Source organism: Mastigoproctus giganteus, chromosome 5 (assembly GCF_048544385.1).
Source record: "Mastigoproctus giganteus isolate SK-2022 chromosome 5, ASM4854438v1, whole genome shotgun sequence".
In the NCBI taxonomy this organism is placed as follows: domain Eukaryota; kingdom Metazoa; phylum Arthropoda; class Arachnida; order Uropygi; family Thelyphonidae; genus Mastigoproctus; species Mastigoproctus giganteus.
In genome coordinates this window covers 174,134,083-174,145,432 of record NC_143579.1, presented here as the reverse complement: position 1 = coordinate 174,145,432, position 11,350 = coordinate 174,134,083, and the positions used below count along the sequence as shown (strand labels likewise).

General features: G+C 42.5%; 1 protein-coding gene across 2 annotated transcripts in view; it reads right to left on the bottom strand.

Moving 5' to 3' along the window:
* Positions 1–453: 453 nt before the first annotated feature.
* Positions 454–11,350, bottom strand: part of Septin4 (septin 4) — a 171,859-nt gene continuing 160,962 nt past the window's right edge. For both annotated transcript variants that reach the window (XM_090374273.1, XM_090374272.1), the window contains one exon: positions 454–1,990. In XM_090374273.1, the coding sequence (XP_090230399.1) occupies positions 1,865–1,990 (126 nt within the window). In that variant the 3' untranslated portion in view covers positions 454–1,864. The remainder of the gene's footprint in view (positions 1,991–11,350) is intronic.

The window sequence follows — 11,350 nt, the reverse complement described above, 5'->3', positions numbered from 1 at the left end:
ATTGTTCAGCTTCATTATTTTTTCCCCCTTTTATTCATAAATTAAGAGGGGTAGATTATGCCCTCTCTTCCATTATAACTACTTTTTGTCTTTTGTGCTATTAATTCTGTTTCATTCAGAAAATAATGAAATTGTTTGAACTATCGCAAATACTTTTTATTATTTAGCACAAAATTATAAAATTATGTATTTAAGCAGCATTTTTTATTGCAATATATACGAAAGAAGTAGATTTGGGCCACTCCTTTGGTGGCCCAAATCTACTTCTTTGGTGGCCCAAATTTTAAAAGTAGATTATACTTCTGCTAAGTATTATTTACTTTTAATTTTTTTATGGACGTTTTTGTTGTACCACAAAGCAAATAATTAAAATCTCTCAGTTTTATATTGTATAAAAGATTCATAATACTTTACACATTAGAACAGTTTAGAACGTACGTGTTTAAGAAATCAACTGCTAATATGTAGAGTTTAATTTATCTCGATAAAGAATAGATTAAGAGATAAAAATATCTTTAAGCTGCATTTACAGCGAATAATATATATTTTTCAGAATCTCACTGGATATGTTATGAAATCTTAGGCAGAATTAGTAATATACAAACTTAACTCAACTGACTTAATCACACGAAGCGATTACATGTACTGTTTGATCATCAGAATATACCGGTATGTTTTGAGATTAAAGGTCAAATAATAATCGCATTAAACGTTGGCATTATACTTTCGTATTCAAGTCGTTATGCCTGCCCCATAGACACTTGTTATTCCAAGGTTATACTTTTGAGAGAAGTGTTCGGTCCCTTTCTTTACATTTTCTGTTATGGTCTCGAATTATGGACAGTGCTCTATTTAGGTATCGAAGCATTAACCTTGTGTTTAAATGGAGTGAGCACTGTTCAGAATGCAAAAGCATAGAGTGAAAGGGCGAGGCGGTTATATGCCAAATAGAAGTGATACGCTATTAATGGTGCAAAAGGGAATTTTTTCAGATAATAATGTTGCTTATAGAAGTATAATCTTCCTTTATTGATGACCAGGGCCGATCCTAGAGTTCAGGGTCCCCTGGTGCAAGAATTAATGTGCTATGCAGTCCTTTTTGCCGGGACTGATGGACCTCTATTTGAATTTAAGGCCCTTTTCAGTGGAGGCGGGGGACGTTGTATCCCCCGAAGATCGCCTTGTTCATATGTTCATCTCATACACTTCAGATTACACTACTAAGGTCTGCTATCTATGATTGCATAAGATTATTCTCTTGTTCGCCATCTTAGTTTTCTTTGGAATAAATTATATCTGATTAAGATGGTAGCAGTTTATTAGAGAGCTTTAAAAAATTTAATTTAGCCAAACACGCTAGATTTACGACCTCCTAAGATTATATTATTTTTTAATCTTGACTAATCACTGCAGTAAATATTTTCCATTAAAGTTAAGAGTAAGACGCTGACGAATGGATTATAAATTAACATTTGCAAAGAGTGGGAAGTACTGTTGCTGGATTTCGGGAATAAAGAAAATATGGCGTATAAAAGCTCCTGTTATATATTCACAATTTTTTATAAATAGAAGAGTGGAATGTTGCCCACCTCACGAACTAGTTAAATTACACAGAAATATACATACGTCAACCTTAAGGTGGGCTCAGCTAAAAGATCACGTTTTGCACAATAAAAATTGCGACTATATTTGGTAATGACTTCCCAGTACCTCAATAGAAATCACAACAATAAAACAAAACAACACAAACAAAACAAAACAAAAAACTGGTCCACATTTCCATAAATAGGTGGCGTCTCAGTAACAACCTACACTGGCAAAGAGCGAAGGTCTCTGCTCCTCTTGTTGTATTTTGGATCTATTGTCACAGATTAACAACACTGTCGTTATCCTTACGGCTATCGGAGTCTGTGCTGTTGTCGGTTGTGGTGTTGCCTGCCGCCCGCAGCTTTTCTTGCATCTGGTTTAACATGTCCTGCATGCGACGAATCTGTGGCGAGAGGATAAAGACATTACTTTTCACATTATATATATATATGAATAATATATGAAATAATATTAACTTTTAGATTTGAATGTCTTAACCAGAGAAACTTTAATAGACTATTCACACCTAACTTACACGTCTGTACACACATATGTAGTCTTCTTTTTGTTATGCAATACTTAGAATAGAGACAACTAAAGGCAAGATAAAATAAGACAGACTTGGAACACAAAAATTGACATCTCAAGCATAGAGATCAGCTCCAGATGCGTCCAGCTGGGGTTGGGAAGAACACAGTCTGTTCTTCCCAACCCCAGGAACTGGACAGCAGCGCAATGGGATAAAGTACTCTTTACTGATGAGAGTAGATTCAGTCTCAGCAGTGATTCTGGACATCAGCTACTGAAATACAGGAGAACCCTCGTAACCACGAAACATACCTGCTTCAGAATGAAACAACATACAAAGCCTTAACGAGTTACGCACAAGCTGTCTTTACCATCAGACGGGCAAAGTTTGCTGAACTTAGAGCTGCTCAGAACAACGACCCTCAAGTACAAACACAAACTGGGGTCGGATAGCATTTTCCCAACTGATAAAAGAGTAAGACTGAAGATTAAAATACTATGCTGGCATCATCATGGTTGGCACTCCTTGAAAAGCTGACCCCCAGAGAGTGGTTGGCCTTTGGCACTCGCACAGTGGCGCCTGCCCCTGTGACTTTTGATCCCTCTACCCATCCCCTATTTCTCCTTACTCGGGGGGACTGCCTTCTCTATCTGTCCACTTTAGCTTGTTCCTCACATTCAGATCCCTCTTCCTCTTGTTCCCCAGGCCTTCTCTTCTCTTCCTCTTTTTTTTTTTTTTTTTTAACTTGGTCTTCGTCCAGGACGCTCAGGCGACCCTGGCGGAGACCAGCCAGTGAATAATGGGCAGCCTGGCTACCTCCTAGCGGTGTGTGCGGGCAACGTGAGGTCCCACCAGGGGCCCTGCGGCCAAATGCCAGGACACCCAACAGAACCTAACGCAATATGTCATATACAACAGACAACACTTTTCTGGCATTTACAGTAGTTCTGTATTTCTTCACAGCGTACATATGGCGCAGATGTGAGAAATCACAGGTGGCGCCTGACCCTAACACTATGCACACTATGGACATCAGCTAATCTGGTGAGAGGTTGGCACACGGTATCACCCCGCAAACACTGAAAGGGATCGATATGACGATCGAGGTGTTCTCGTCTGGGGAGGCGTTATCTTGGATGGACGTAAACAACTCCAGATATTGGAAGGCGGTACTGTAACCGGTACACGCTACTGTACTAAGGTAATCCTTCCTCATGTGTGTCTGTTCCGAGGTGCCATTGGCCCCGAGTTCGTGTTTATGGATAATAACGCCATACCCCATCGCAATGCAGCTGTTGATATGTTTTTGGAAAGTGAGGATATTGTTTCTTCCAGGGCCTTTCCCAGGCCCTGGAAGAAAGCGAATTTAAAAATACTACTAAAAAAACCAGATAAACCAACCAATGACCAGTCTTCTTATAGGCCGATCGCCCTTGCTTCCAATCATGGGAAAGGTCCTGGAGAAATTAATTGTCCACCGATTTCTAACAGCATATAACAGTAGAAGCTTGCACTAGACAAGGCAATTTGAATTTACTAAGGGACACTGCACTATAGATGCCATCAAAAAAGTAATGGACATAACTACGTCTAGCGACTTCAATTACGTCCTCGGCCTCTTCGTGCACTTCAAGGGGCCCTTTTACACCATATGGTGGTAAAGCGTTCTGGAGCTATTCAAGGAAGCTGGGATTTCGGTTCCACTTGTTGCAAATTACTTTGTGGTTGTTGTTACTGGGTTAACACCCAGTAACAACAACCACAAAGTAATTTGCAATGTTGTTGTTACTGGGTGTTAACCCAGTAACAACAACATTGACGACTAAGGCCATGTTGCTCCGTATATATTGTCTCTAAGTTGTGTGTGTTCTGAGGTTGATTTGCTGTGTGCTGGACGGAAAACCCGAGTTTCCGGCAGAAAAAAACCATGCTACCCTCGCCTGAGACCGACTAACTCAGCCACGTTGTGAAAAAGACCTATAAAAATTCCTCCCGTCATCGACGGGATTCGAACTCAGGTCTTTTCCACCCGTTGTGGGGACGACGGTGATCATACCAACTGTGCTACCCACGAGAGCCTTACTTTGAGGAAAGAAGCCTAGTCGTCACTGCAGGTACACGTAAAGTAACCAGAGAAGTCACGAGAGGCTGTGCCCGCAAGGATTAGTTCTAGGCCCCTATTGCTGGAACGCGGTCTTTGACGGGTGGTTAAAACTATAATACAACAATGCCGTCATGTAGCCTATGTGGATGATCTGGCCGTGCTCATATTTGGAAATTCTAGGAGTGACCTGGTGGTCCGAGCCAACGCGATCGTAGCTGATTTATCTGAATGGTGCAACACGCACAAACTCCAAATTTCAATGGAAAAAACCAAACAAACGTTACTGAAAGGAATATTAAATAGACCATCTAACATGCATCAATTAAACTAGTCAGGAACTGGAAATAGTTGTGAGTAATCCTAGATGACCGACTAAACTGCATAGCCCACGCCAAATAATTCGTCTAGAAAATAAATTAGATAACAGACCAACTGATCAAAATCACTAAAACATCCTGGGGAATTAAGCCATCACTCTGAAGCTCTATTATGAGTGTATTCTCATCCCGATAATTTGCTTCGCCGCCTGCGCCTGGTGCCCAAAGATTACTTCCAGCCTGGTAAAGAGATATCTGCTCCAGACCCAACGCTTTTTCCTCGTTATTTCAAGGGGCTGGTAGGACCGTCTCTATGGTCCCTCTCCAAGTCATCAGCGACAAACTACCGATACACTATGAAGTGGCCTGCCATTACCTACAATATCACTGAAGAAGACAAATACTGGTTAGGATAAACAACTTCACCAAAAGAAGATAACGCCAGCATCATAAAAGCCATGACCGAGGCCTAGCAAAAGGAATGGACCGGATCAGACTTGTGCGCAACTACGTTTCAGTTCCTATCAGCGGTTAGAATCTTTACAAAAAAGAAAATTCAGTGGTTTCGCCCAGCCTAAATCTTATGTGGCTGCTGACAGGGAACGGGAGCATGAACTCCAAGCTGTTCGTTCTTGGGCTCTCTGACACTCAGAATTGCTCCTGCGGGCTACCAGAGACAGTGTCTAACATAATCTACGTCTGTCATCTCTGCCTGGACATCAGAACGGAACTGCATCTGGAAAAAAAATATTTACAGCTGGTCTCCGGTAAAGAGAACTTCATGGCATTTACCAATTTTGCTGCAGGGTTTTCAAGAGAAGACGCAGGATACTGCACTCAACACCCAACTGATGAAATCTGCTACCACCTTCGCCCGCTGTCCAACTACTTCCTACTTTTAAAATTCTTTGCGGGGATGACTCAACTCTTATCTCATCGCTCTGCCTATCATCTATTCCCACTCCCATGCCCCACTTATCCTTTGTGAAACCCACGCTTCTTTCAGGATTTATGGGGAGGGGCAGGAGGTACTCTCCGGAATATCCTCTTCCTGGACGTGCCGTCAGTGCACTGTGTATACTCTGGTGCCCCTCCTCGTGGCTAGGGACAAGAGGCAAGGGGCAGTGAACAAACTCGTTCTATGCCCCATGCATGCGAAAACACCAGGAGCCTGCAAACAACATTCAACAGAACAACGACACCATTCTAAAAACAACAAACTATTATTTTTAGGCCACCCGAAACCCGAATAATTAAATTCATCTGCCGCGCATTGTGTATTACGTCTATAAATTGCATGGGTTTTACACTAAATGATCACTGAATTATGACCACCTCTATGGAAACTGAATGCGACCCGTTTATGCGAGATTGCGCACTTAGTCGACCTACCTAGCATAGATAAGGTGTCAGTTGTTCAGTAGGTAGTAAAATTCCTAGCGTGATGGGTAAAAGGAAGGATTTATCGGACTTTGATAAAGGGCACATTGTGGGAATTCGACCAGCTGGTGCCGCGATTTCCCCAACAGCTCAACTAGTGGAGTGTTCGAGAGCCGCCGTTGTTAAAGTGTGCCAGGACTGGCGTCAAAATGGTCAAACAACGACATGACGGCAAAACTGCAAAGGTCAACGAAAGGTTTATGTTAGCGCTGGGTCCGACGATTCGTACAGGCGGACAGGCGCAGCACTGTTGAAAGGTTAACTACCCAATGCAACATGGGCCAACCCGGAACAATATCTGGCATGACCATGCATCGCACGCTCGCACGTATGAGCTATACCAGCAGACGACACCCTACAGCATCCTCTCCTAACAAAGGTTCATCGTCGTAAAAGACTTGGCTGGTGCAAAGAGCATGCAAATTGAACGTTAAAAGACTGGAAGAAGGTGTGCTGGTCGGATGAGTCACGTTATTTACTCCACATCGTAAATGGTCTTGTACCGATTTGGCTTCAACAACATGAGGCTCTTGATCCTTAATGCATAGTACCAAAATTGCAGGCCGGTGGAGGTGGTTGTGTGGTGTGGGGCATGTTTCACTGGCAGAAATTTGTACCCCTGGTGCATGTGGAAGAACGTATCACTGGTCCCTTCTATCGTCAACTTCTTGCTGACTGTGTACACCCCGCTATGTTATACTTTTTCCCGAATGACGATAGTGTCTTCCAAGATGACAATGCGCCGAGCCATCGGGCGCTTGATGTGCAGGAATGGTTTGAGGAACAAAGTTCTGACTTCCAGCATATCGATTGGCCTCCGAACTCCATCGATATCAATCCCATAGAGCACTTGTGAGACACTATGGAAAAGCATATCAGGCATCTGGATACACCAATCAACTCCATACCTGCATTGCTAGCCGCATTACACACAGCTTGGGTGGCCATACCGAACGCTTCCGACATCTTTTTAAATGAATGCCACGTCGGATAGCTGCTGTACTGAGGGTAAATTCTTTCCAGAACTGAACAAAATATACCCAAGGCAACTGGGCTGGTTCTTCCTGGGATTGCACTTGACTTCGTTACTCACATAACATGGACCCTTCGTCCAGAAACTGTTCGGCTTCGGCCTCGCCGATGACCCAAATTGCACGTGCGGGGAGGTCGAAAGCTGGGACCACCTGCTTTATGACAGCACACAATACGAAGATCTCAGATGCACCCTCATCACGAAAATCCATTACCTCCCCAAAGGACTTGAACATCACTTCATTGACACGGAAGAGGAGTACCGAGCGCTTTCCCAGTACGCACAGGACCTCTTCACAAGGAGAAGGGTGTTAATTGCTATACATCGAGACTGATAGTACAGTAACATAAACAAATCGCATAAGACAGAGACAACTCCTGGAAAAGAAAATGAACGGAAAAGAAAGGAATAAAAAAAAGAAGAAGGGAAAAAGAAGAAGAAAAGAGAATGAACGGAAAAGAAAGGAATAAAGAAAAGAAGAAGGGAAAAAGAAGAAGAAAAGAGAATGAACGGAAAAGAAAGGAATAAAGAAAAAAAAGAAGGGAAAAAGAAGGAAAAAAAAAAAAGGACGGGGATTGCTTATGGGTGTCCCAACCTGAATCAAGTGGACAAAAATAGAGACAACAAACTGCAGCCTAGCTCCCAAAGCCTTACGGCAGTCTGAAGAGGGCGCCCTAGCCCCCTTCACCTTTAAACCATACTCCCCGGGGAGACGATTCTCTCGTTCCCCACCCTCATTTCTACTCTGGTGGGGCATGGGCATGCCCCACTGAAATTTGGGGCTATCTTCCCTATAGGTCCCATACTTCTGTCTTTCTCCCCCCCCAATCTTCAGCTCCCCCTCTCTATCTTCACGCTAGCGATGCTCCACACACCGAAATTTAAACACATCCAAAATATCTTCGCCCACGTCCCGCTCTATCAACTCAAGCGACATCAACCCCGCGATTGACGTTGGTATGTGTATGCACTTTGTGTGTATATATGTGTTTGTGTATATATGTACTTGTATATACACACATATATATACATGCAATATAAGAATATTTTATTTTATTTTTTTTATTATTTAAAAATTTTTTTTTTATTTATTTTTCTTTTTTATTTTATTTATTTACTTTTTTTTTTTTAGGTCCTAGCCACTGAAATCTCAGGAAATTAGATGGCAGGACCTGCCAGAGTAACTAAAGTCTAATTGGTTCCTGGTCTGCCTCCACGGGGCGAACGTGGGGCAATATTGGGCCTCAGCAGGGGTCTAGCGACAAAACGACCAGACGAACAACGGTACACCACACTACACATATACAATATCCATACACTTTTAAATCTCTGGCATTTCCAGTGAACTGGTACACCCGCAATGAAAACTACGCGGAGATGGGGGAAACCCCTGTTGCCATCTGACACTAAATAAACCTTACACCAAAACCTTAAACAACACTAAATTAACTACGCCCACTTTCGGCCTTTTTACATCTAAACGATATTTTCCCACGCAATTGAAGACACGTCTATATGTACATATTACACGCACATTTATATTTTATGTGTGATTATGTCTAAATTTATTATTTTTTTTTTTTAGGTCCCAGCCGCTGAAATCTCAGGAAAATAGGCGACAGGACTTGTCAGAGTAAAATTAGTCTGCTAGGTTCCTGGTCTGCCTACACGGGGCGTAAATGGGGCAACGTTGGGCCTCAGCAGGGGTCTAGCGATTAAATGACCAGATGAAGAACGGTACACGACATAACACAAATTCAATACCCACACACTTTTAAATCTCTGGCTTTCCCAGCAACTTTTGCCCTCAGTTCAGCAGCTATCCGACGTGGCATTGATTGAACAAGTCGGAAGCGTTCGGGAGGTATGGGCAACCAAGCTGTGTGTAATGCGGCTAGCAATGCAGGTATGGAGGTGATTGGTGTATCAGATTCCTGATATTATTTTCCATAGTGTCGCAGAAGTGCTCTATGGGATTGATATCGGTAGAGTTCGGAGGTCAGTCGATATGCTGGGAGTCAGAACTGTGTTCCTCAAACCATTCCTGCAGCACATCAAGTGCCCGATGGCTCGGCGCATTGTCATCTTGGAAGACACTATCGTCATTCGGGAAAAAGTGTAACATAGCGTGGTGTAAACAGTCAGCAAACAGTTGACGATAGCGGAGACCAGTGATACGTTGTTCCACATGCACCAAGGGGTCAAAGTTTCTGCCAATGAAACATGCCCCACACCATACAACCACCTCCACCGGCCTGCACTTTTGATACCATGCATGATGTTCTAACGTCCATGCATGGTATCAAACGCGTCTGAATTTTTCATCTATAATTTCATCTTTAATTTATCCTTTGCCGTGCCTCCCTCCCATTTTATAATTCTTTCATAATTTTTCTTTTCTCCTTTTTTTCCCTTTCCTTTTTTCCCCCTCCTTCCTTTTCTCTCCCCCCCTTTCTCTCTCTTTTTTTTACAAGCTATAAACTCACATAAAACTGTAAACTTTCAACTGAACAATTGCTAATATAAATAAAAACTCATCAGTGCAAAAATAACTGATAAATAGTTCAAAATATAAATAAAGATAAAACAGCTAAAAAACGTAAATAAAAATAGCATCAGTGCAAATTAAACTCTTAAAACTCTATTTACATATGTACATATTTACCCTATATACAATCCATTAATTTCTCAACTTATATTCCTTATTTCATTAATTCCCTTAGCATAATCCCAAAAAGCTTCATACCAATTCCTATTCTTAAATAAGTCACTGCAGGTGTATGAATCAGAGCCTATCTTAGCGAAAAATATTTCTCTCTGTTCTGTGTACCTTGCACAATTTTCCAACACATGATTCGTATCCTCAATGTGTCCACATACACACCTCGAATAATTTTCTATTTCCAGCTCCACCAACCTTTTCCTCATTCTATGCCCAGTTACTACATTGTAGGCACCAGACCCAAGCCCGGCCATCCATCGATTTCTCTTACTACCTTCACTCCAGGTAGGAAGGAATATGTGACACGGCCCTTGTCAGAACTGTTCCACCTTTCTTGCCAAATACTATATATTTCTTGTTACAATCGTTTTTTTTCTGTCTCTCTCTCTCTTTCTCTCTCGCTTTAGATCCTGATTCCCATATACCTTATTTATCTCAATACAAGATTAAATCCCCAATATTTCTGTCCTCTTATTTTTCTTGATTGCATACTCCATTACTCGTTTAATCACAATCAAATCAATTGGTTCTTTTCCTGATATCACTTGTAATGCATCATTTGAAACCGTTCTACACGAACGCGTCACAGCCAAAAGGGCAAATCTCTTAGCAGAAATTAGACTCCTTTTAACGTGATTGTCATTCACCCTATGACCCCATGCCCCACGTGCATAAGTCACAGTGGGCATAAAGATACAATTTGCATCAAGACTACATAGTGTTAGGGTCAGGCGCCACCTGTGATTTCTCACATCTGCGCCATATGTACGCTGTGAAGAAATACAGTACTACTATAAATGCCAGAAAAGTGTTGTCTGTTGTATATGACATGTTGCGTTAGGTTCTGTTGGGTGTCCTGGTATTTGGCCGCAGAGCCCCTGATGGAACCCCACCTTGCCGGCACACACCGCTAGGAGGTAGCCAGGCTGCCCTTTATTCTCTGGCTGGTCTCCGCCAGGGTCGCTTGAGCGTCCTGGACGAAGACCAAGTTAAAAAAAAAAATGAAGAGATCTGGGGAACAAGAGGAAAGGAGGTCTAAATGTAGGGAAAAGCTAACGTGGGCAGATAGAGAAGGCAGTCCACCCGAGTAAGGCGAAATAGGGTTTGGGGAGAGGGATCAAAAGTCACAGAGGCAGACGCCACTGTGCGAGTGGCGTCTGCCTCTGTGACTTGGAATGTGACTCCCAGAGAGCGCTTGGCCTAAGGCCAAGCACTCTCTGGGAGTCGCATTCCAAGGAGTGCCAACCATGATGATGCCAGCATAGTATTTTAATCTTCAGTACAATCTTTTGTCTTACTCTTTTGTCAGTTGGGAAAATGCTATCCGACTCCAGTTTGTGTTTGCCCTTGACGGTCGTTGTTCTGAGCAGCTCTACGGTTCAACAAGCTTTGCCCGTCTGATGGTAAAGGCAGCTTGCGCGTAACTCGTTCGGGCTTTGTATGTTGTTTAATCCTGAAGCAGGTATTTTTCATGGTTACGAGGGTTCCCCTGGATTTCAGTAAAAAAAATTGAGCCTACAATCATCGTAAGCATGGCACTCATACATGAGATGCACCCATGACTCCTCTTCGCCACAGTGGCAGAACGGATTTCTTTCAATTCTCATTACTGTCAATT